The sequence below is a fragment of the Bos indicus genome, chromosome 4 (assembly GCF_029378745.1).
Source record: "Bos indicus isolate NIAB-ARS_2022 breed Sahiwal x Tharparkar chromosome 4, NIAB-ARS_B.indTharparkar_mat_pri_1.0, whole genome shotgun sequence".
In the NCBI taxonomy this organism is placed as follows: Eukaryota; Metazoa; Chordata; class Mammalia; order Artiodactyla; family Bovidae; genus Bos; species Bos indicus.
The window spans coordinates 27179582-27206285 of NC_091763.1; the positions used below are offsets into that span (position 1 = coordinate 27179582).

The window sequence follows — 26704 nt, forward strand, 5'->3', positions numbered from 1 at the left end:
TTCATTTTCTTCTTTCCTAAGAACTCCTTTCAAATGTCTTGGTCATTTCCAAATATGAAGATTAATTTGAGTTACTGTGTTCAAAAGATTTTCTTAAAACATCTTAACTTCGATTAAACTTGATGTTTAGCCAATTTACCAATTAAAATGAAACTTTTTATATAGTTCCACATGTTAAACCAAGTTGATCAATTCGGTTTGCTTGGTTAATTTAACTAGTCCAGAGGGAAGTAATAAAGAAAATTTTGTGATGTGTCTCTTCATGCAACTAGTTGACTTTAGTCCTATTCCAGGTCTATATCACTGTGTTGACTTCATCCTATAATCACAAAGGAACATCACCTTGAATTTTCTTTGAAAATTTCTCCTTTGAGGTATTTTAATTATCAGCCATTTCCCATTTCTGGAAAGTTTGGTAAATTTTCAGAGCATTCAGAATCCAGATGTTACTTCTTTGAGGAAATGATCCTTTTATTTCAGAATTCTGTGATCTGTGAAATGGGTATTCAGTTACTTAAAATAATTCAAGATATTAGATTTATGTCCAGAATGTTTGCCTAAAGAGTTCAAAGCTAAGTTTTGTTTGTTCACATTTAGCAACAATGAAAAAAAAAAAACAACTTTGAATGGACTGCTTTATTAAAATAATGGAAGAACTTGGTAGAGGAAGAACTCCCAGTGAAGAGGTTAAATAGTATAAATAGCTCTGCTGAGAGTGCAACAAAGTTCTCTATTGTGCTGTTGCCACAGCAGCACCAATAATTCAAAACAAGGAAATGGAGTCTCATGTTTAATATAATACAGACTTTTCCCTAGAACCTCTGTGGTCTAGGGTTTTTCAGGGATTGGAATGTTTATCTACATATGTCTAAATTTAGATGTGCCTTTAATGTAACATGGTAAAAGAGAAGTATTTGCATTCTATATGATGCAGTTATTTCTTTAGCATTTTTTTAAAAACTAACTTTGAAACATCATAAATTTTCCTTGCTGAAATAATGCCCTAGGACATTGTGAATATGTGCTTATATAGAGAGACATAATCTTTTGTACATTTCGCATGCTGTTTTAAAAGGTTACTTTGAAAGGCATGAAAGAGGTGTTTGGTAATTCAAGAAATAATGATTTTTTTTTTCCTATTGAAATTTAACCACCATAACAAGAACTGCCTCTGCTATGGAAGCAGCTATCCTGTTCTGGAACTGAGAAACATGGATGTGGAAGTTTGGGAGTTTTAAAGTAAACTTTGTCATTTTAGAAATAAATTTGAAAAATTTTGAACTCCAATCTCAAGCACGTATCAAACTCAATTCAGCATTCAATAAAGTGAAACTAAATTGCAAAAAAAAAAAAAGGAAATTGTTAAAGTAAAAACAGCATATTTTTTCCTAAAGGTATTTGATCCAACGTCGTCTAGATAAAGGAGCCCCCCAAAGTGGGGCTAGTGGTAAAGAACCGTCCTGCCAGTCCAGGAGATTTAAGAGACATGGGTTTGATCCCTGGGTAGGGGCGATCCCTTGGAGGAGGCATGACAAGCCATCCAGTATTCTTGTCTGGAGAATTGCATGGACAGAGAGAGGAGCCTGGTAGACCACTAGTCCATGGCTCGCAAATCAGACACAACTGAAGCAACTTAGCACACACAGTCTATATATACTTTCTTTGGAGTTTAAAATTGTGCTCTCCTTTGTTAGTTGTTTTGTCTTGCTCTCTTCCTGCCTGGATTTCACACCACCAGTTTTACCCATGTTCTTACTAAAAAGTAAGTGTATAGGCAATCCTGATTGTTATAATTATAAAAGAAATGATTAGGAAAATTTTCATGCTCTGATCTTTTCTACCCAGTGACTTCATGATGAAGTTGATGCCAAATGTATTTCCAATATGTGTGTATGTTTGCATTTTACCCGTTTAATAAGGACAGTTGTTACCTAGAAACTAGTTTTCTCAAAGGCTTAATTCATGTGCTATGTGTAAATTGGCCAAATATTATTTCTTGCATGAAAATTTTATTAAGGAATTATGACTTCCATTTTTCACTTATCTCCTCTGTTTAGTGTTGAAAGGGGAATTCTGAGTGTTGAAAGGGGAATTCTCAGAGGTTTAGGAGAATAATTGTGAATCACCCTTAAAAATATTTGAAAGATTAGAAGGGAAATAAAAATAAAATGAAAATGTATTCATCCATTCAGCAAATATTTGTTAAGGAACTATCTCTATCAGATATGTTTCTAGGACCTGAAGATTAAAGTATTAAAAAAGACAGGTGAGCCTCATGAAACTTGCTTATAATAAATATTTAAAGAGGGGATTCAGATAATAAAATAACCTATTGAGATTTTCTAATATCATTAAGACCATTTCTGTTCATTCATTCATTTATGCAGTAATTGCTCATAAGCACATCAAAAATTTTATGTATCTTAGTCTCCCTTTGTTCATCCAATTTTATCTTTTCCAGTTTCTGAAAAGGAATAACATTTTAAAAATTAAGTGGACTTCACATGACATTTGACAACAGTGTCAGCATTATCCATTTCAGGGCTTTGTTTTATCCTGCTGTTCCCATCTGGGATCTTCTTGATCTTTTACTTTCGGGAAGATATACCTGAGGAAGACCAAATATGAACTTCTAGATGGAATAGAGCTTTGTCTGTGAGTCTGAAACAGGATCAGGCAATAATATGTGTTTCTTGAAGGATAATAAACTTTTCTGATGGTGGCTGTGTTTTCTGTTATTAGTAAGTATCATAACTATTCATTGACATCTATTAATAGATTTTTCTTACGATGAGGAAGATATTTCATGGGCTTTGTAACCATACTTCTTGTTCAGAATTACTCTTTGTGGAGCATGCTTTTATTGGTACTCTATTTGAGAGAGAGGCTGACAAAGACTTCCATGACTTCCAGTTTCATGTGAAGAAAATTGAGAATCTGGTGAAGGACTTCAGGAAACTCTTACTTAATTGACTTTCTTTTCAAGAAAAATGTATTTCAAAGGATAATTTGACTCCAAAGCTTCAGTGGAGATGAGAAATTCTTCTGGCTGAACTGTATAGCTAATGTTCAGTTAGCTTCTTCTATTGAACTATATTGTAAACACCTTCCTTTGTAACCATCACCTTGTACAAAAGTCTATATTTTTAGCCTTAAACAGAGCTCAAGCACTGTATTTAGACATCTGACTTGAAGACTAAAATTTGCTCAGTGAGCAGAACAAATGTTCAGAAAATAACATTTCAAGGTTAGAGTTAGTGTCCTGAATAAAATTCTTTTTCTTCTTTTTCTCCCTATTGAATATAACATAAATAATGTACCCTGACTGGCTTTCAAGATTAAAAATCAGAGAATAACAGTGAACTTGGAGAGGGAAGAAGGAGTAATTAAAAATCGAAGGGACTTCTGTTGAATAGTTATTTGCCTGAATCTCACTCAGTACATGTTTTATTGCTGATTCAATGGGATTGTGGATCCTGAAAGGATTTTAAAAACTGTATAGTAAGGCTCTAGAAGAAGGGCCAAATGAGCCTAGAGTCACCTTAAAAAATATTGAAAGAACATACACATACAATGAAAAGACATTATAACATCCTTCTCAGAATGGGTAGGAGAAAACTATTTAAATATTGTTTTTGTCTAGTTATAGTAATTGCAGGTTTCCACTTTGGCCATTTACAATGTACTAGCCCATGTATGTGGAGAAGGCAATGGCACCCCACTCCAGTACTTTTGCCTGGAAAATCCATGGATGGAGGAGCCTGGTAGGCTGTAGTCCATGGGGTCGCTAAGAGTCAGACACGACTGAGCGACTTCATTTTCACTTTTCACTTTCATGCATTGGAGAAGGAAATGGCAACCCACTCCAGTGTTCTTGCCTGGAGAATCCCAGGGACGGGGAAGCCTGGTGGGCTGCTGTCTATGGGGTCACACAGAGTCGGACATGACTGAAGTGACTTAGGAGGAGAAGGAGGAGTCCATGTATGAAGGCTGTTTATATAATTGACCTTACTGAATATTCACAGAAATTCTATGAAATAGGCATGATAAGCCCACTTTTTGTAAATGAGGAAATAAAGGCAGAGTGTTTAATAACATTTCTGAGACAGTAGCTAGTGACTCATGGTATGTTATGGATATTTCTCAGGAAAATCCTGAAATGGTGGCTAAGGCTCTCTAATATTGAGAAATGAAAATATTTCACGCTTGCGGCTAGTGCACTGGGACGACCCAGAGGGATGGTATGGGGAGGGAGGAGGGAGGAGGGTTCAGGATGGGGAACACATGTATACCTGTGGTGGATTCATTTTGATATTTGGCAAAACTAATACAATTATGTAAAGTTTAAAAATAAAATAAAATAAAAAAAAGAAAATACTTCACTTCTTAGAGGAATAGATGAGAGTGATACATCATGATTATTCATCTTAAACAAGACATTTCAAGGTCCCAGGACCATGGAGGGAAAGCAATTATCATTTGGTGAAAACTTCTTGAACAGTTCAATTCACTTGATTGTATGTTAGTTTATGAGGAACTTACCCCTTTATATCCCACAAGGCAAAAGGGTTTGTAACTGCATTGCAGAGTGAGTGTATAACTAAATGGACTGTGCATTCCCTCTTCTTTGTTGCCTGGTTGAAGGCATGTCTTCACTAGCCCAGTCTCCTCGTGAATAGCATTAGCAGTGTTTGATTAATAAAATTTTCTCACTCTTGGAATTAAAGTTGAAAGAATTGGAAATTCTGGATAATTTTTAGGCACTACTTTTCAAAAGGAATAAGAGCATGTGAAAACCTGTGACCTTTTTCTGATCCTTGGTATACTAACACTCAAAATACACTTCAAAATGTATAGGGGGACGTTTCATAGTAGAGCTTAGTAATAATATAAGGAAAGAGAGAGTAAATCAAAGGTGAGTAAGATTTATTTTTAAAGTTGGTTAAACACCAAGTTTATGTAGCAGAAGTTTTAACAACTGACCATAATTTGGTGAACTGATTATCATTCCTCTTTGCAGAATGCGTTGTCAGTACACATGGCCCAAATGGTATCTTAATTCTTTATTTACAGTTCCAAAGGATATCGCTGAATTTTTGTGTTAAGTATGTTGTGTTGCTCTAAAACAGAGATTTTTAAGTCCTAAGATATCATTCCATTTAGTCACTGAGTCATTGACTTTTCCAGAACTTTTGGAGTTTATTATCATTATTTATTGATGGGAACCTTCAGCCTTAGGAATTAAATGATTTGTTCAAAGGGAAACAGTAGTGAATGTCAGGATCAACCAATTTAATACTTTAAATTTTGGAAAAATATTAAAAACAAATAAAAACAAACCTCCTCTCAGTTCCTGTGTTTGTGAAGTATTCTGCCTACCCCTTCACAGCATGGGGCAAAATAAAGAGGTAGAAAAACCATTACCGAGGAGTTAGACAGATAGCTGTTCAAACCCTGCCTCGTGTCACTAAGTATACAGTTTGGCCAGTTTACCCAAACTTCATTTTTGTAGTGCTACTATGATCCTTATGTACATAAACAGAAAGAAGTCTGGGAAGTCACCACTTAGCAATGGCTTTTCAGTATAAGATTATGATACAGTACTTACTTTTGTCCTCATATATTTTTTATTATTTCATTTTGTGATAAAATACATTTATAAAATAATTAAAACTTTTCCCCTTTAAAATCAATGAAAATAATTATGAGTTTTATTTAGTATTTACAAAAATATGCAAGATGTCAGTTTAAACACACACACTTATATGTATATAGTACTCCTGTTTCTTATGTTTAGATCTGTGTCCTAACTTGGTTTGGAGAAGATGTCCTCAGTTACATATTCAATTGTATGCTTTTTCCTATTCTTTGTTAGCTCTTATGTAATCTTTGAGAAAAGTTAATTTCCTATTTTTAATCTCCTTAAATTCATGATCCTCAAAGATTTTGTTTTTTTGTCAGTAATTTTAAGACTACCACAGGTATACTATCTGAATTCCAAAAGAAACCTCTCCATATAGTGCTGGACATTGGTTTTATAGTCAGAATTATCTGTAGTCGGTTCTGGTCCTCCATTTATCAAATATGAGGACTTAGTCTATTTACCTAGTCTTTGGATAAATTAGTCTCTTCATCTGTAAAATAAATGTAAGAATACTGAACCCTCAGGATGGTTGTGATAATTAAATGAGTTAAAAAAAAAAAAAAAAAAACTTTCAAGTATCTGGTATTATGAAGACCAAATAAAAATAAATTGTTTTCTCTTTCACTTGATTTAAATCTAGTACTCAGTATGGCTGTTGTCTCAGGTAAAATTTTGCCTATTAATTATACAATAAATTGGATGTGAATTTTAGCAGTCTACTTTTAAGAGTAAATGGATCGCCTGTGAAGTAACTAAAAAGATGAGTAGCTGACAATCTTTTCTTTGTTAACATGGGGCTGATTTCAGCCTAAATATCCTGGGTTGCTAGACGGGCTTCACTTTGTCAAGGAATAAAATAAAAATCCACAAAGCTAAAGTAACAACAAGATAAAATTGGTTCAAAATATCAATTAAAAGACACCGTGATACATAAGATTTTAGCACTCATGAAAAGTACAAATATTTTTGCAAATATTTTTGAATAATCAAATTTTATTTTTGCCCTGTGTTCAAAGTAGAAAACTTGCTTTTAAAAGAGATAAAAAGAATATAAAATTTATCTATAACCATACCATTCAGAAATAATCCCTTTTCATGTTTTGGACATTTTAAAAAATTCTGTTTTCTATCAAATGTGTGTGATACATTTTGCATGTGAAGTGTGAAGGTGTGAGTGGAGTGTGTATTTGTGTTCCAAGATTATGGGATAATAATACATACATATTTTTGTGTCTTTTCTCCGTGCTCAACCTTGTGTTATGAATGTTTTTAGTGTCATTAAGTATTTTTAATGTCATGACTTACAGAAGTTATATTATAATCTATCCTATAATTATATCATAATTTCCTTGATTATTCCCCTTATATTCAGGATATAGATGGTTTAAAGTTGTTCAGATTTTAAAGTAGCAGTGGGATAGACATTTACTTACAGAAATCAAAATCTACATCTTTGATTATCTTTTCTTTAGAAAAGATTCCTAGAAATAGAGTCATTCTCAACAAGTATGAACTTTTAAAAAAGATTCTTGATATACTGTGATTTTTTTTTTCCCAGAAAAGGTGTACCAATTTATACTCCTGTCAGTAATATATGAGAGACCTTCTCAATTGTCTTGTATTAGCATGAATTGATAGGTAAAAATGTTACTCCTTAACAATTTGCATTTATTTGATTACTAGTGAAGTTGAATACTATATGTTAATTTATTGAGGAAGACACACAGATGCACAAACAAACCTCAGGATGGTGTCCCTTTCTCTTCAGCAAGTATTATATATGTTGTATTCATATGGCAATTGTAAAAATTCTTTGGATATATGTTAATAAGCAAGATCTTGGCCAAAAATAATCACTTTAGCAGCAAGTTTAATCAAATGCTTAAAGCATTTTAAAGATACTGCTTTTGGGATACTTTCCTCAGAAAGATATGTTGGGTGATACTCAGCTTATGAAATAGTCTTTCATGTCTCCTTTTATGCTGGGCAGTTGGTAATTTTGTTTTGTTTACCTTGGATTCCCCAATAATGTCGAACTAGCAGCTTTCAAACCTGCAAACATCTGCTTTTGTCATCAAAATTGAAAGATACAAGTGAAAGAAAAGATTTATTTCATAAACTCTATAGTCTTTGGATTCTGCACAATGGAAATGAATAAACTTAAAACATACTTAAGGACTGAAGCATCAATAAACCTAGAACTCAAGACTGGAGAAAGAATGAATTTCTTTTCAAAGTAAGCAGCAGCAGGACTGTACTCCCTAACAAAAAATAAGGTAACATCTGCAAAATATATTATCAGTTCCACACCTTTTACTATGATTCTAACAATTACTTAATACATAGTCACTGATGCATTTCATAATTTGCAAAAATTCAGTAGTAACTGCAGAATTTTTAGTGTGTATAGAGTGCACTTTAAATGGTATGATTATTAGGTATGATTTTTAAAATGACGTTAACATGTTTTTCCAGGATGTCATGCTTGATGCCTAGGAGGATCAGCTTTGAAATATTTCTAATTAAATATTTCTAATTTGGGGAAGGGGATAAGTTTCTAAAGAAGTAAAATGTGATCTAAAAATCCAGCAGACTGAAGGATTAGACTGGCTTATAAAAGAGATTTCATAAAGTGTTTCTTAAGCCTTAGAGGAAATTAATAAAATAATTTTATTGAAATCAAACATGACTCAGCTTCTAATATTAATTTTGTAAATAGGAAAATGTAGTTAAATTGGTAGAGACCTTCTTTTTAAAGGTTACATTTATTATTATTTAGCTCATCAGTTCAGTTCATTTCAGTTGCTCAGTTGTGTCTGACTCTTTGCTGCCCTGTGGACTGCAACACGCCAGGCCTCCCTGTTATCACCAACTCCTGGAGCTTGCTCAAACGCATGTCCATTTAGGGAAATTTATTTTTTTATTTCTCATAGGGAAATTTATTTTTTACCTCTTTTCAATCCCTGGATTGGCACACAGTTATTTCAGTGCTTTCTGTGTTATGCATTCAGTCTTAAATCCTGCCTATGTGAGCTCTGGCTACCTAATAAAGGAGATAAAGTAACGACTTATATATCTGAGACACACGGTAATGAATCTTATTATTTGGGTACATCCCTCTTCTGATTTGCAGACAGCTTAATTTTTACATCTGATCTTTAGCCAATGCTCAAGACAGAGCAGAATTGAGTATTTGAGAGATTCTTCATTTGTCAATCTATTTCATCTCTGGTCTTTTCTGAATATCTTCAGAGAGTTTTTCATAGTAACTTTCCTTTGATTTTTTTTAAAAAACTAAATATTTCCTACTATAAAACCTTATGTTCATTTTGGAAAAATTAGAAAATGGTAAATAGAAAATAAAAACCCATATCCATGGAAATGTGAAGTCAGATAGGCCTTAGGAAGCATCACTACAAACAAAGCTAGTGGAGGTGATGGAATTCCAGTTGAGCTATTTCAAATTCTAAAAGATGATGCTGTGAAAGTGCTGCACTCTATGTGTCAGCAAATTTGGAAAACTCAGCAGTGGCCACAGGACTGGAAAAGATCAGTTGTCATTCCAATCCCAAAGAAATGCCAAAGTAATGCCAAAGAATGCTCAACTACCACACAATTGCACTCATCTCACACGCTAGTAAAGTAATGCTCAAAATTCTCCAAGCCAGGCTTCAGCAATATGTGAACCATGAACTTCCAGATATTCAAGCTGGTTTTAGAAAAGGCAGAGGAACCAGATCAAATTGCCAACATCTGCTGGATCATTGAAAAAGCAAGAGAATTCCAGAAAAACATCTATTTCTGCTTTATTGACTATGCCAAAGCCTTTGACTGTGTGGATCACAGCAAACTGTGGAAAATTCTTCAAGAGATGGGAATACCAGAGCACCTAACATGCCTCTTGAGAAACCTGTACGCAGGTCAGGAAGCAACAGTTAGAAATGGACACGGAACAACAGACTGGTTACAAATAGGAAAAGGAGTACGTCAAGGCTGTATATTGTCACCCTGCTTATTTAACTTACATGCAGAGTACATCATGAGAAACGCTGGGCTGGATGCAGCACAAGCTGGAATCAAGATTGCCAGGAGAAATATCAATAACCTCAGATTTGTAGATGACACCACCCTTACCGCAGAAAGTGAAGAGGAACTAAAGAGCCTCTTGATGAAAGTGAAAGAAGAGAGTGAAAAAGTTAGCTTAAAACTCAACATTCAGAAAACAAAGATCATGGCATCTGGTCCCATCACTTCATGGGAAATAGATGGGGAAACAGTGGAAACAGTGGCTGACTTTATTTTTCTGGACTCCAAAATCACTGCGGATAGTGATTGCAGCCATGAAATTAAAAGACGCTTACTCCTTGGAAGGAAATTATGACCAACCTAGAAAGCATGTTAAAAAGCAGAGACGTTACTTTGCCAACAAAGTCTGTCTAGTCAAGGTTATAATTTTTCCAGTAGTCATGTATGGATGTGAGAGTTGGGCTATAAAGAAAGCTGAGTGCAGAAGAATTGGTGCTTTTGAACTGTCGTGTTGGAGAAGACTCTTGAGAGTTCCTTGGACTGCAAGGAGATCCAACCAGTCCATTCTAAAGGAGATCAGTCCTGGGTGTTCATTGGAGGGACTGATGTTCAAGCTGAAGCTGAAGCTCCAATACTTTGGCCACCTGATGTGGAGAGCTGACTCATTTGAAAAGACCCTGATGCTAGGAAAGATTGAGGATAGGAGGAGAAGGGGACAACAGAGAACGAGGTGGTTTTATGGCATCACCGACACAATGGACATGGATTTGGGTGGACTCTGGGCGTTGGTGATGGACAGGGAGGCCTGGCTTACTGCAGTTCATGGGGTCACAAAGAGTTGCACACGACTGAGCGACTGACCTGAACTGAACTGATCCATGGAAAATTCCTGTTAACACATTGGCAGCTACTCCAGAGTCTATTCTATATCATTCATCTATAATTGTGTTTTACAAGGTGAGATCAAAGTCTTGTCACCTGCACATTATATTGAATATCGTATCTTTGATATATCATATTTTGTAAATGTCATTACAGTATTTTTTATTGAGCAACTAATACCTAGGGCAGAGATCAAGTCAGCCTGCACACAAATTTTATGTAATCTGAAAGGGTTTTGCCAGTATTTGATAAAGAAAATTTACATAAAAATCTGGTTATTTATTTTATCTTGAAAGATGGGAAGCCCTGCAGTGTGAAAGTCTGCTTGCCCACAGTTAGTGGGAGCCAGTGATGGCTCTGATGATTCTCAGGTGACAGTGTTTTTATATGTTGCAATCTTTTGAAGTTGGATCAACATATAAAAGTAAGAATGGCATTGAAACATGTATAATATCATGTATGAAACGAGTCGCCAGTCCAGGTTCAATGCACGATACTGGATGCTTGGGGCTGGTGCACTGGGACAGCCCTGAGGGATGGTATGGGGAGGGAGGAGGGAGGAGGGTTCAGGATGGGGAACACATGTATACCTGTGGCAGATTCATTTCGATATTTGGCAAAACTAATACAATATTGTAAATTTTAAAAATAAAAAAAAAGACTACAGTAACAAAATAGTGTGATACTGGCATAAAAACAGACATACAGACTAATGGAATAGAATAGAGAGCCAAGAAAACAAATCCTTATGTCAATTGATCTCTGGCTAATGTGCCAAGATCATTAAATGGGAAAAAGAATGTCTCCTCAACAAATGATGCTGGGAAAAAAAAAAAAGTCTTAAGCCCTACATTTTCTGCTCACTTACTGCAAATATTTCACCTGGAAAACTGTTTATAGCTTCCTCAGAGGACTTTTTATTTTCCCTCATCCATAGGCATATATCTACTGCTTTGTCCTATGTTTTAACTGCTGAACTCTAGAGGAAGAGAATCACCCAGGCCAGGGCCCCACACTGTGAAAGTATCTATATCCAGTAAACTGGCTCCATTCCAGGATAGAATAATTTATCAACAAATGAAACACCAGCTACTTCCCACTTGTCCTCTGATTGCATTAAAATCACTCCCTTTCCCACCCACCTGATGGAGTTTGCATAGATGTGCAGCTGACACACATTCTATCTCCACCTCCTCCTCTGCATTTTGTTGAATCGATGGTTTTAGTAGTCTGTTAGGCTTCTTATTAATACTAATAAAATGTTCATTCATTAACTTTCTCATGCCTATGAACTAGATAGAACGAGATACCTTCACTGTCTTTCCCCTTGAATTATGCAGTTTTTATAAAGTCATGCTGTAGCAAGGAAGTAAGCTATAAAACTGATTTTGTGTCTGTAGCATCAGGTACTATTTAACCAGTGGGAGGGACTGATAAAATTAGCAAGTTGACTAACCACTTCCCTTCCTTGTGGCTCTTTGATATTATAACCGATACAGAAAAGTTCAGAAGAACTGGGCTAGTTTTTGAAACCACAGTACATTTTGGCAAAGAGGGAATGCACAACCGAACGGGTAAGTTTCTTTCCTTTAATCCTGTACGACTGTGAAAAGGATATTGGGGCAGACATTTTAAAGTTTGATCATGCAGATAGTCTTTAGTAATTTGTGGACTGTGGAAAGATAAACTTCTTACAAGGAGGGAAGCAAAAGCTTTTCCCATCAGCAACTGTAGCTCTAACAACAGCAAACATCTGAGTGAGCAACTGATTCAATTCTGGGGATGTTTTTATTGTTCTTGACAGACAAAACTAAAATATACTGAGGGGAGGATTCTTGTATTCATAAAAATCTTGACGAATAAGTTCCTGCACTCTTAGTTCTTGAAATCCTGACTTTAAAACTGTCAGCAGAAGCATTGACTTACTGAACTCAAATGTCCTTCTGGATCCTGAAACAGCTTAAGTTCTTAGGTTATCTTCTCTGTGATTGAACTGTTTATTGCTTTTAACTTTTAGTATGGCGAATCTCAAACACAAACAAAAGTAGAGTGAACAGTGCATAGATTCCCCGGGCAGCTCTCATATAGCTTTTAGAGTTATGAAGTCAGAACCCACGGAGTTTCATCCATACCTCTGTGTCACTTTAGTCTGGTTGAATTGCAGTATTTGAAATGTGCCTATTGTGAATGTTAAATGAAAGGGGCCGAGAATCTCCTAAAAGCTGATACCAGCTGAGTAATGTAATTTTTAGAGAAATATTATTGTAGAAATTCAGTTATGAATCAGAGAAAGCAAACCAATTTCCCAGTGGCTGCTTTACCAGTGGAAGTGGGAGTAGAGGATAATAGTTCAGATCATCGACTATGGAGCCAGGCTAGGGTCAAATTTTGATTCCATTGCAATTCAGTGTACTCGTGGAAGTTTCACAGTGTTTCTATGCCTCAGTTCCCCCACTTGACAAATGAAGATAATTGGATAATAGTAGTACTGATTTTTCCAGGTTAGGAGACAATGAGGCAATGCCTATTAAGCTTTGCAAATTGCTGAGAGCAGAGAGTACTTGATGTAGGTTAGTAGCTGTACCCCACAACTAGTTGCTTAAAAGCTCCAAGAGTTGGTGATGGACAGGGAAGCCTGGCATGCTGCAGTCCATGGGGTGGCAAAGGGTCGGACACAGCTGAGCGACTAAACTGACTGAACTGAGTAGGAATGAGATTCTTTCAAATAAGAAGCAAACATGTTTGAATATACTTGGTTGTCTTCTGACTATTGTTTTTCTCCTGGTTATTTTGTGATGTGAGTCTAAGAAAAAGTCTCCACTAAAATCTCTTTCTTGCTCCTGGGTCCAGAAAAACCTTCAACACCAACTCATGAGTTAGTTGTCTCTGAAATGAGTGTCAGAACTGGTCTTGTCCATCCTCTCACTTTGTAGATGTGGGAGTAGAAATTTGTCTAAGCTCACAGAGCAAGGAGTTGTCCATCTGAGGGAAGAGTCATAGGCTCCTCTACTCCCTGCAAGGGGGTGTGTTGTAGTTGGGTTTAGGCAGCCCTGCTGGGCCTGGGAGGCCACCTCACATCCAGGCTCTTGTTTTTTCCTCTCAGTGACAGAGCTCTCCAGGCTTACCTCTGCCTTCTAGGGCCACAGGTTGTCCTGATAATTTTTCATTAGTAATGAGGATGGAAAAAGTCTAATGGCGACAAATGGGGTGGTGAGGACCTTCCCTACTCTCTTACTTCTCCATAGTATTCACACAGATACTGATGGCTGCTATTTACTGAGCATTTACTATGTACTTGATAATGCGCTGGGTGGTATTTTCAAAGATAACATATATAATAGAAATAAGGGACATGAGGCACAGAGGGATTAAGAAATTTACTTTGATTACCCAGGGAATAGGCGACAATCAGGATTTTGTTCAGTTCTGTCTGACTTAATCAAGTCTTAGAGCATTTGTCCATAAGGAATCAGTTTGTTTATACACATGCAGTCAAAACGCATCCACAGTTTGGATTGTAGCTTTCCTGAAAGTGAAAGTCATCAATAATCCTTTAAAACAAGTTGAATGGAAAAGCTTTTGTGTAGCAAGTTTTCTTTTTCCAACAGTGAATTTTCATAATGCTCAATCGTAAGCTGGAAATTTGTCAGGAATCTTGACAAATACAGAGGCTAGTGGGGGTTGGGGCTGGGGGTGGAGTTACCACCGTAATGAAGTAAATATTGAACTGAGAAGGTAAAAAAAGAAATGATCTTTTAGTAAATTAACCATGCCTCAGTGGTGGATTTTGTTTTTAAGGCCATTTGTCTCTCTTGAGTTTTTGTAAACGATGGGTGAAATTCATCTAAGTCAATTTTTGAGAACATGCAGTGCTGTTGTAAAACAAATGATAAACACTGATGCGCTACAGAAATAGAAGTTGGCCGAATCTTCTGGGAGGTGCTGTAGAGAACTGGGACATGCACAGTCAGACATTTTAGAAACCTGGAATTAACTTTCAGTGCTTTTTCTTTTAGATTACTGGTACAACTGTAAAAATAGAACCAAACGTGTGAATGAAGGGAGAGGTTAATTTCACAACTTGGGAGAATATTTTTTCCCTTCAGTGGAGTAATAGTGTTTAAACAAAATTTCCTTCACTGAAAGGGACGCTGTCTGGAATTTCAAACTAAAAAGGAAAACATCAGATATAGAATGATCGACTTATCAGGCAATTGGATACATTCAGCAGTCTTTCATCTTTACTTTTATCTTTCCTTCATTGACTACAGTACTTTTGTCATCTTGATAGAATTAGCCAATAATTGCTTTAGAAGCATTGGAAGAGATTTGAAATCTTGCCATCTTTTTGCAGAGAAGTGAGAGGATAAATGGAGTTGAGGCTGCCAGTGGTGGAGGGAGTGAAGTGGGAAGCATCATTGTTATAAAGCATCCTTGGATTCTTAAGCCTTTGAGAAAGCAAAAATGCAATTTAGTAATGGTGATTGCAAATCATTCTTTCCATTAACTGTTTGTGTATGTTTTCCCTGTAATGTCTTTATTTTATCTTATAAGAACACAGGATTTACAGCTAGAAAAGTAGAATTCAGGGTTGGAAATTTTCATATCCATCTATGGTTAAAAACAGGTTCAGAATTGCCATTTAGCTTGATGCACTAATGTAATTTCTTTTTCTTTAAAAAAAAATTATTTTGCATTGGGGTATAGCCTGATTAACAAGCAACATCGTGATAGTTTCAGGTGAACAGCAAAGGGACTCAACCATACATACACATGTATCCATTCTCCCTGAAACTGCCTTCCCATCCAGGCTGCCACATAACATTGAGCAGAGTTCCATGTGCTATACGGTAGGTCACTGTTAGTTACCCATTTTAAATACAGCAGTGTACATGTCCATCCCAAACTCCCTGACTGTCCCTTAGAAAGACATTCACAGACTTAGAGAATGCATTGACATAACTTCTGATGGGCTTAGTCACTGCCACCAGGTGACTGATTAGCAGTGCTTCCGTGCACCCAGATTCTCCATGTCTATCCTAACATTTAACATTTGTCCTGTTTTTATGTCACCAATGTTTGGGGATTAAATGCTTTATTAAAAGTCTTAAGTAACTAAAGCGTTACTTTTCCTTGAAATTAGTTCTCTCCTTTTTGTTCTTTTAGTCACAATTTTTTAATGTCACTTGCCTTGAAGTTTCAGAAAACAATAATCACAACTCCTACCCTCAGAAGGTTTATAGACCAGTGGGTGAAACACAGTTGTAGGATGTGAGTGAAGCTATAGTTCATAAAATGTTTTCTGTCTTCCGTGGGCCAGCTACATCAGGGAAGGCAGTTTGTGTGTGTGGATAAGAGAGAAGAAAGTCATGGTTCGAATCCTGTTACTCTCTGATTTGGGGGTATCTTGCTGACTTTCCTAAACCTCGATTTCTTTACCTGCAAAATGATACAAGCTCATAGGAGTGGCCTATAAATCATTTGTTATAATACATGTTAAATATTTATATAACATGTTGTAATATAATTTGGAGGATCATGGGAAGCCTCTCTCAAAAAAAGGTTCACTTTAAGATGAGCCTGAATGACAGAAAGATCCTTTTCATCACAGGCGAGCTGCATTTGCCAGAGTGGTAAAGAGTGTAGCCTCTCTGAGAAAGAGATTTAAGGCCAGTATGGTTGAAATATGTAAAAAAGGGAAAGTTGCTTGTAAGTGTAAGCAGAAGAGTCCAGAACGTGCAGGGCCCAGTAGGTCATGGTAGGGAGATTGCATATTATTCTAAGTGCAATTAGAAGTGATTGAAAGTTTACATGGAAAGTAACATGATCTGAATACTATTTTTAAATTAGTTACAGAGTAGAGAACACATTCTCAAGAAACAAGATTAATACACATGAAAAGAAATTAGAAGACCATTAGAGTAGCCTAGTCCAGAAATGACGGTAGCCTGGAAGAAGTAGTGCCAGTGGACAGAGTTGAGAGATCCAGTATAATCAATAGGATTTGGTAAAGGATTGGATGTGGGATGTGAAAGTAGGAGTGAGGAGAATAGCAATCATAATTCTGTGGCATGAGCAGCTGGATCAAGGGAGCTGTCATGTATGAATGTGGGGCCGATTGGAAGAAGAGCAGTTTTGGACATCTCAATTGAAATGCTTTTGAAAGATTCGAGGCAGCATGTCAAGTAGGCAGTTGATGGCATGAAGATGGTATGTGATGCCATAGAAATAGATATGATCACCTAAGATGGTAAGAAGTGAGAAAAGCTGAGGGCTCAGAACTTAACCATGGGAAACTCCAAAATTTAAAAGACAGAGGAAAAATAGACAGTAAAGGAGATGAATACATAGTAGTTAGACAAAACAGAAAACCAGAGGCATAGAATATTCAGGAGGAATGAATTGTTACCCATATGAGTGAAAATTGTTCAGTTGTGTTCGAATCTTTGCGACCCCATGGACTGTAGCCTTCCAGGCTCCTCTGTCCGTGGAATTCTCCAGGCAAGAATACTAAAGTAGATAGCCATTCCCTTCTCTCTGGGTTGGGGATCTTCCCAACCCAGGGATTGAACCCAGGTCTTGCCCATTGCAGGCAGATTCTTTACTATCCAAGACACCAGGGAAGCCCCCATATCCAGTGCTAATTAAAAGCTAATAAATTATCAAAAAATATCATGGAATTTAGTAATGTGGAGCTGATTGATATACAATACATTGAATATTTAATTTCTTTAAGATGTAATTGCATTTTGACATGTTGGCTAATCAATTTTACTATTGACTAATTCAATAAGTACATAAGATTTAAGAGTCATGTTATTAAAAGTCATGTTATTCTCCTATGTGGCAGTAAATAAATTTATTCTTAATTATATTTAACTATTTATGCCAGTCTGAATTTATCTCCCCTATAGTGTAAATTGCTTGAAGTCTGCACTTGATTCATATTTGTATTTTCAGTGTCAAGGCGGCTAGGTATTGTTGCTAAGGGCATCTCTCATGGGTGTCATTCACAGAGGTGGTTCTCAACTATGGACAATTTTATACTGAGGGAATATCTGGCAATGTCTGAGACATTTTTGAATGTTACATTTGGGGCAAAATATGCTACTAGCTTCTGGTGGGAAGAGGCCAAGGATGCTGCTAAATATCCTCCAACCTACAGGGCGCCTCACAAAACAAAGTATTATTTGGCCAAAAATGTCAATAGTGTAGAGGCTGAGAAACCTGACATATCGACTATGATGTAATAGTCAATGCCCACCCTGAGGGGTTGGCAATCATAGTTTTTAAGGTTTTTTTTGCAAACAAGTGGGGATCTCGTACTGTGTTTTTCATGGTATACCAATAAGTTGGTATAGTAAGTGATCTTTGAGTTTCATACTGATCCTGAGACTTCATAGAAAGAAATGAATCAATAAAAGTAAAGCACATTTGTATGAAGTGCCTCTGCAGAATTAATTTCTAACAGAATTTATCTATATGGTTAGAAGTAGAAGACAGTGCTCCACCCAATGGATGTTAAGACTTTTTACATCAGAGTCGGAACCTTTAAGTAAAGTTAGTTCCTATGTGAAAGTATATATTACGGAAGTTTTAATGTTAAAAAGTAATCTTGAAAGTTATTAGATATATTTTTTAAAAAACCTAAAAGGTCCCATCTCTTTCTTTAAAATGAAACATTTTGGCTTTCAGTATATTATAGTTCATATATCTAAAATTGTGTTGAAGTATGTATAAATATAATAAACTACTAGGTACACATAACCAATTTAGAAAATTGAATATGACCATTCATATCAATGAATCCTCCTCTGTGACTCCCCACCCCCTTTACCCACCTGAAAATAAACACAATTATGAAGTTTTGTTTATTGTTTCTCTAATTTGAATTAAAGTTTGATATATATATGCACCTAAAAATATATGAAATTAGAGTTTTTTAAATGCTTGTGTCTATAAAATTAAACCATTATCTTACAGCAGACACAAAAATCAACTCAAAATGGATTAAAGACTTAAAGCATAATACCTAAAGCCACAAAGCCCCTAGGAAATAATATAGAGAGAAAGCTTTATATTATTAGCCTTTAGCAATGGTTTCTTGGATATGACACCAGAAGCACAGGCAACAAAAGCAAAAATAGACAAGTGGATCTACATCAAACTGAACAGCTTCTGCACAGCAAAGAAAACCGCCAACAGAGTAAAAAGACAACTTATGGAATGGGAGAAAATATTTGCAAGCTCTGATAAGGAGTTAATAGTCAACAAATATAAGGACCTCCTACAACTCAATAGCAAAAAACCAAGTGATCTGATTTTAAAGGACTTAGATATTTCTCCAAAGAAGAAATACAAAGGCTAGTGGGTATATGGAAAGATGCTCACTGTTGCTAATTACCAAGAAAACACAAATCAAAACAATGATACATCACCTCACAACTGTTAGATAGACGTTAAAAATGAAACAAAATAACAAGGGTTGATGGTGTTGTGGAGAGATTGGAATCCTTATGCACTATTGGTGGGAATGTAAAATGGTTCAGTTCAGTTCAGTAGCTCAGTCGTGTCCGACTCTTTGTGACCCCATGAATCGCAGCACGCCAGGCCTCCCTGTCCATCACCAACTCCAGGACTTCACCCAAATTCATGTCCATCGAGTCGGTGATGCCATCCAGCCATCTCATCCTCTGTCGTCCCCTTCTCCAACTGCCCGCAATCCCTCCCAGCATCAGAGTCTTTTCCAATGAGTCAACTCTTCGCACAAGGTGGCCAAAGTACTGGAGTTTCAGCTTTAGCATCATTCCTTCCAGTGAACACCCAGAACTGATCTCCTTTAGAATGGACTACTTGGATCTCCTTGCAGTCCATGGGATTCTCAAGAGTCTTCTCCAACATCACAATTCAAAAGCATCAATTCTTCGGCGCTTAGCTTTCTTCACAGTCCAACTCTCACATCCATACATGGCCACTGGAAAAACCATAGCCTTGATTAGATGGACCTTTGTTGGCAAAGTAATGTCTCTGCTTTTGAATATGCTATCTAGGTTGGTCTTAACTTTCCTTCCAAGGAGTAAGCGTCTTTGAATTTCATGGCTGCAATCACCATCTGTAGTGATTTTGGAGCCCCCTAAAATAAAGTCTGACACTGTTTCCACAGTTTCTCCATCTATTTCCCATGATGTGATGGGACCAGATGCCACGATCTTCGTTTTCTGAATGTTGAGCTTTAAGCCAACTTTTTCACTCTCCTCTTTCATTTTCATCAAGAGGCTTTTTAGTTCCTCTTCACTTTCTGCCATAAGGGTGGTGTCATCTGCAAATCTGAGGTTATTGAGATTTCTCCCGGCATCTTGATTCCAGCTTGTGCTTCATCCAGCCCAGCGTTTCTCATGATGTACTCTGTGTATAAGTTAAATAAGCAGGGTGACAATATACAGCCTTGATTTACTCCTTTTCCTCTTTGGAACCAGTCTGTTGTTCCATGTCCAGTTCTAACTGTTGCTTCCTGACCTGCATACAGGTTTCTCAAGAGGCCTGTTAGGTGCTCTGGTATTCCCATCTCTTGAAGAATTTTCCACAGTTTGCTGTGGTCAAATAGTCAAAGGCTTTGACATAGTCAATAAAGCAGAAATAGATGTTTTTCTGGAACTCTCTTGCTTTTTCGATGATCCAGTGGATGTTGGCAGTTTGATATCTGGTTCCTCTGCCTTTTCTAAAACCAGCTTGAACATCTGGAAGTTCACAGTTCACGTATTGCTGAAGCCTGGCTTGGAGAATTTTGAGCATTACTTTACTAATGTGTGAGATGAGTGCAATTGTGTGATAGTTTGAGCATGCTTTGGCATTGCCTTTCTTTGGGATTGGAATGAAAACTGACCTTTTCCAGTCCTGTGGCCACTGCTGAGTTTTCCAAATTTGCTGGCATATTGAGTACAGCAGTTTCACAGCATCATCTTCCAGGATTTGAAATAGCTCAACTGGAATTCCATCACCTCCACTAGCTTTGTTCGTAGTGATGCTTTCTAAGGCCTACTTGACTTCACATTCCAGGATGTCTGGCTTTAGGTGAAAATGGTTCAGAGCTATCTAAAACAATATGGATGTTTCTCAAAAATTAAAAACTAGAACTAATATATGATTCAAGAATCCCATTTCTGAGTATTTATCCAAAAAAAATTGAAATGATAACTCAATGGTATATTAGCACTCCTGTGTTCTTTGCATATTCAGTTCACAATAACCAAGAGGTGGAAATAACCTATATGTCCATTAACAGATGAGTGGATGATGTATAACATATATGCGATTGAATATTATTTAGCCAGAAAAAGAAGAAAATCCTGTTATATGTTACAACATGAATTAGCCTTGAGCACATTATGCTTAGTGAAATAAACTAGTCACAGAAGGACAAGTACTGCATGATTCCACTTCGGTGAGTTATCTAAATTAGTCAAACTCACAGTAAGAGAAAGCAAGAAATGGGGGTGGCCAGGGACTGGGGGAAGGGAAATGGTAAGTTGCTGTACAATGGATACTGAGTTTCAGTCATATAAGATGAAAAACTTCTAGTGATCTGATGTACAACACTATGCTTACAGTGAATGATACTGTACTGTACTGTTATACTTAAAAAAATTAAGAGAATAGATCTCATGATATATGTTTTTTTCAAAATTAAAAAATGTCTGTGCCTATAGGATGTATTGACAAGGGAAAGAGTGGTAAGAATAAAACAAATCAAGAACTGTTTGAGAAATATAGGTATATGGCCGTGAGGCCTTGCACCGAGGTTGAGAACAGTGGCACTGTTAGAAAAGGGTAGACATCTTTTGTGATTTGTCTGCATTCATGGATAAAGGATGAGCCTAAGATCAAAATGACTGCTTTAAACATGGTGGTAGAATGGAGGTTTTATTAACAGAAGCATAGAAAGAGACAGGGGACAAGAAGCATACAGAGTGAGATTGATTTTGTACTCTGTGTCTTCCTTCAAGAAGATCGAAGTACTGTGTTCATTATCTGGACCTCTCTTTGCCATGGCAACAGGACATCTAAGAGTTTGCTCTTTCAGAGCAGTTCCAGATAGGGATTAGTCTTTGTTGAGATGGCTGAACTGGAGATGAATATTTTAGAGTCTTCAGTGGAAGCCACGTGAAATGAAGAAAAGTAGGGACAAAAGAGATTCTATGCTTGGGGAATGCCCATAGGTAATGGTGGGATTTAAAAAAAAAAAATGAACTTTTTCTTTTGCTTTTTGCTTACTTTTGTTTTAAAATCCTTTATCAACTTATTTCTATTCCATATGCTTTCTGTTTCTGTCCTTGCAATATGCACTATTGTAGCAGATCAGCATTCAAAGCTAAGTTGGATTCTTGTGACTATAATAAATATGACATCGTTTGATTTGGAATTTTTATATTACATCAAACAAGTTTTTGACCCTGGTTAAAAAGGAGTGTGATTTATTGGAAGAAGTAGAAGTGGCATCAGTGCTGGGTAAAATTGTGACATCATCAATGTTGTTTTGAGGCTGGCATTCCCCTTTTTATGTTTCTTTGGTCCTAAATTTTTACCTCTTCAAAATAAGAGGTTGATCTAGATAATGAGTAAAATTATTTAAAGACATTTTTCTACCTTTTGGCTTTTCTCTTTTCATAAACCTTCTTTCCTACCTGTTAGGGCCTAGGCCTAAGGAATTTCACTCTGCTCTTTCCTCTCTTAGACCAATTTAAATGTTGTCAGTTCTACATTCCCTTTCCTCAGAGGCCTGCTAGTTACTAATGCTGATGTGTCAAGTCTGTATTATTCACAGTAATTCACAATACACTATTATTGGCCTAATGTATTCACTCCCAGATGGCATCTTCACTGGGGGCTTCATGTCTGCACCTAAAGTGTTGCTTAATGTACAACTGTTCAGGTACTGTGGCAGATGTAAGCCAAACAGGTCTATATTAATATTATTTATTTGTACAAGTACTTTTTTGGTCCATATTTATCTAACCTTTATGTACACAATGATAGAATATTTAAGAAAGACCTAAATTTTTACAACTTTCTTACCTGACATGATTTTTAGAAGAAAATTTTACTTTTATAGTGGTTAACTTTCTTTTATCAACTTATACTTGAATCAGTAAGCTTGGTTCTTAAATTAATTTTTATATTATCATATTCCTGCATAAGACATGCTTAGGCATATGCTACAGCTTCTGGGTGTTTTAACTATTTCCATGTGAGAAGTTATACAAACAGATAGTAAACCTGCTCTTTTAGATTTACCTATATGAAAACTAAAGGACTTCCGAGGTGGCACAGTGGTAAAGAATCTGCTGGCAATGCAGGAGATGAGGGAGACTTCACCTGGTGGGCTACAGTCCGTGGGAGTTGCAAGGAGTCAGACATGACTGAAAACACACACATATAAGAAAACTAAATTTTTCTTTTTTGTGTTTATTTTTAATTGGAGGATAATTGCTTTACAGTATTGTGTTGGCTTCTGCCATACAACGTGAATCAGCCACAAGTGTACATATGTCCCCTCCCTCATGAGCTTACCCTCCCACCAGATTCCACCCCTCTAATTTGTCAGAGTACTGGGTTGAGCTCCCTGTGCCCAGATAGTGAGCACAGAAAACAAACTTATTCAACTAGAAAACTAAAATTTTGTTAAAAATATTATAACAAGACTTTTGTGGTTTTGTAATAGGATCATGAATGAAAACACAGCAGTTAGGAGAAAATCTGTTTGTTTCAAAATAATGAGATTTGTAAACTTTTTTGGAGCCCTACTTTTCTTAAGTTTCCAAGTGTATAAAGATATTTATATAATTAAAATTCAGTTTATTATTAAAAACTGAATTAAGATGACAGTGAAAGATCAGCCTCAGGTATGTGACTCTGCATTTTAAAGTGGTATGTTTAATGTTTATGCAAAAGTAAGACTTTAAAAAAATTTTTATTTTAAAAAGTCATTAGCACCTTGGCTGTACAGCTCCTAAGATTTATTTTTTAACACTGCATAAAATTTGAAGCATTTTTTTGCTTCTAATTTGACCTACTTAGAAAGGTTCTGATAATTCCAGTGTAATATATTCCCTCAGTTTTGTAACAGCCTTTGGGTAATGTATTGGAGAGGCAAGTAATCTCATCAAGAAGCGTAATGGACCCTATCACATTTCAAGATATATTTTTTCCTACTACTTCTGCTTCAGATTTAGTTCTGTGTTTAATGATACCACACTCTACTGGCAAGGATACTTTTCCAAGTAGTTTAACTCTGTTTGCATACAAATGGTGTTTTTGGTCTGGCTGGCATTGCAGATCTTTTCCTTGAAATGAGGTGACATAATTTGATTTTTTACAATCTGGGGGGGAAAAAGTATTTGTTCATCTTGAGACGTTAGAGAAAAAAAGATTGTCACTGAATAAAATGCATGACTTGACACAATTCAGAAAATGGGTTGGTGCCAGCTAGAGAAAGCTAGGAGGAATTCTACCTGGTTGAAAAGTACAACTGGTCTGGTAGTAAAGGAAAATCTCTTCAGGTGGCTCAGTGGGAAAGAATTTGCCTGCCAATGCAGGAGACATAAGAGATGCAGGTTCAATCCCTGGGTCGGGAATATCCCCTGGAGGAGGAAATGGCAACCCAATCCAGTATTCTTGCTTGGGAAATCCCATGGACAGGGAGTCTGGGGGTCTAGTCCATGGGGTCACAAGCAGTCCAACACAACTGAGCGATTGAACATGCACACTAAGGAAAATCTCTAGGATCAGTCATGTGGGGCTTTGTAATGGACAGGGAGGCTTCACAGAGGAAAGGATTCCAGTTCACCTTCACCTTAGCAAACACTTTCCCTTCTGAATTCCAGTGAACTACATGTTTTGGTCATAGATGTTAAAATTTGAAGGCTTCTCCAGAGACTCTCTTGACAAGTAAGATATTCTTTAGTATGTAAACTTTTACAGATAAAATACCTCAGGTCCTGAGAGATATTAAGCAACTTTCCCAGGAACTCACATATCACCACCCTAATATTTGATTCTTTTCTTCCTCCTGGTGCTGTCTGTCTCTAGATGCTATGCTGACTTTTCCAGGGAATATCAAGAATAGGATCTGATTTTAATAGATAGAAGGCATCCTTCTATAAATATCAGATTTACTTTGACTTATCTATACCTTAGTGAAGAAACACAACGAAATCAAGGATGTTTTAAAAGTAAGTTGAGTAAACCACTACAAAAACATATTGAGTAATATATAAAGTATTTTCTGTGCTAAGTAGAAGAAATCAGATTATAAAGCCATACATTAATTATATGTGAAGGTTTTATTTTTTTTCCAAAATAAAACTAACATACCATAAGAACAAATTGATTCTTTTTTTAGTTTGAAAATACCTTAAGTAATAAATGCAGGTATAGATCTTAATAAGTACATATTTTCAAGTTCTTGAGCTGCATACACCTCAAAACTATTCCAAGTAAATGTCTGTTGTTGTTGTTTAGTCACTAAGTCATGTCTGACTCTTTGTGTAGGCTATATTAAAGCTAGGCAAAGCTTTTTCTTATCTATACTTGCCAAAAAAACTCCTGAATATTTAGGAAAACAAGTATAATTTCATATATTTAAGTGACAAAAAATTACTTTTAGGAGAAACACAGTCATTTTACTAATCGTTACAAGGTTAAAAGTTTAGTTGATCAGTTGTGTCCGACTATTGTGACCCCATGGACTGTAGCCCACCAGGCTGCTCTGTCCATGGGATTCTCCAGGCAAGGATACTGGAGTGGGTTGCCATTTCTTTCTCCAATGGTTACAAAACAGCAGTTAAAAACTCTGAAATCATGGATTCTAGTTAATATAATAAAGAACTGCTTGCAAAATTCTTTTCATGCCATGGTGAGAAAAATACTGTCAAGTAAAGAATTCAGCACAGTTAAATAATTTAATTTGGTCTTTTAGAGCAAGTTAAGAAGTTCAAACATTTTTGTCCTTTAGTTAAAAACACTTTTCCCTGCAATATAGTTTTTTAAAAGTGAACTGTTTATTGCATATGCATCCAAAGGCCATATCATACTCATTTTGTATAAAATTGCTTAAAGAAATATTCTCTCACACTAAATGTTCAGTTGAAACTTTCTAGATTCTCAACATAAGTATCAGAATAATTTAAGGTCACATCATGAGCTATTATCTAAGTGTATAGATATAATGTCTATATACTCAAATGGAGCAAGTTAATTTAAGAATGGTAGCTGAAATTGTGTTTTATGATAGAACATGAAATTATCTTTAAATTTACAGTGAATATAATTATAGGAAAAAACAATCTAGACACATTAGGTATTTTTTTTTTTTGCATGAAGTGATTTATTATTCTATTTTATTCCAGAGATTTTAGTTTTCATTTAGTATCCCACTGAGAAAGTAGCTTAATTCTTTCTTTCATGTAACTATTTAAATGTAGAAAGAGACCAAAGCTTTGACCCCTGCATTTGAATTTGTGTAAGTATATAAATACACAACAATAAACATGACTATGGAATATACTACCATGTTATCCTTATTTGTAACTCATAAAATACAAAATAAATCATAATAAATCTGCCCTCAGTGAGGAGTACCATTCCTTTCTCCTACTTCTCCACCAGGTACTCTTGTTCCATAATGAGGGTAAAAGAATGATGCAATGGAAAAAAGTCTACCTTGTTATTTAGATGTTCTCAGGTGATAAGGTCTTAGCACATCTATGTTTTCCTTTTCCTTCTCAACTGCCACAGAATTCAATACTTAGGAAGATGGATTTTGTACAAATCTCCTTTAGTATTTTTATGCATGTGCCTTTGACTAAGTGATTCAGTTTAGTGTTTTGATGACTCTGAAGTCATATATGCAGGTCTCTGATATCAACAATATTCAGATATTAAGGACAGAGATGTCACCATCAGTCAACAGTTTCCTTAAGTGGAAATTTCTCTTCAACTTTAAGAGTCAAGTTGCAATTAAGTAGACAATGTGCATGTGATTAATAATATTCCCTGGTCTGCTCGTTTGTTTACACTCTTGGGTCAGGGCTGCTGATTTTATACACTTAATTGCCACTTGTGACGTATGCCCATGTGCACAGTTCCCTAATAATG

The 26704-nt window shown here is 36.1% G+C and overlaps 1 protein-coding gene across 14 annotated transcripts in view; it reads left to right on the forward strand.

The window, feature by feature from the left end:
- The window catches only part of HDAC9 (histone deacetylase 9), a 1049156-nt gene that overhangs the window by 221989 nt on the left and 800463 nt on the right, over window positions 1-26704 (forward strand). For 2 of the 14 annotated variants that reach the window (XM_070787184.1, XM_070787177.1), the window contains exon 1: window positions 11139-12126. The exons of the other annotated variants lie outside the window; for them this stretch is intronic. Coding sequence is in view for 1 of the 2 variants with exons in the window: in XM_070787177.1 (XP_070643278.1) it covers window positions 12111-12126 (16 nt within the window). In the remaining variant the exon portion in view is untranslated. Of the gene's footprint in view, window positions 1-11138; window positions 12127-26704 lie in introns of those variants that run through there. 14 annotated transcript variants of the gene reach the window in all.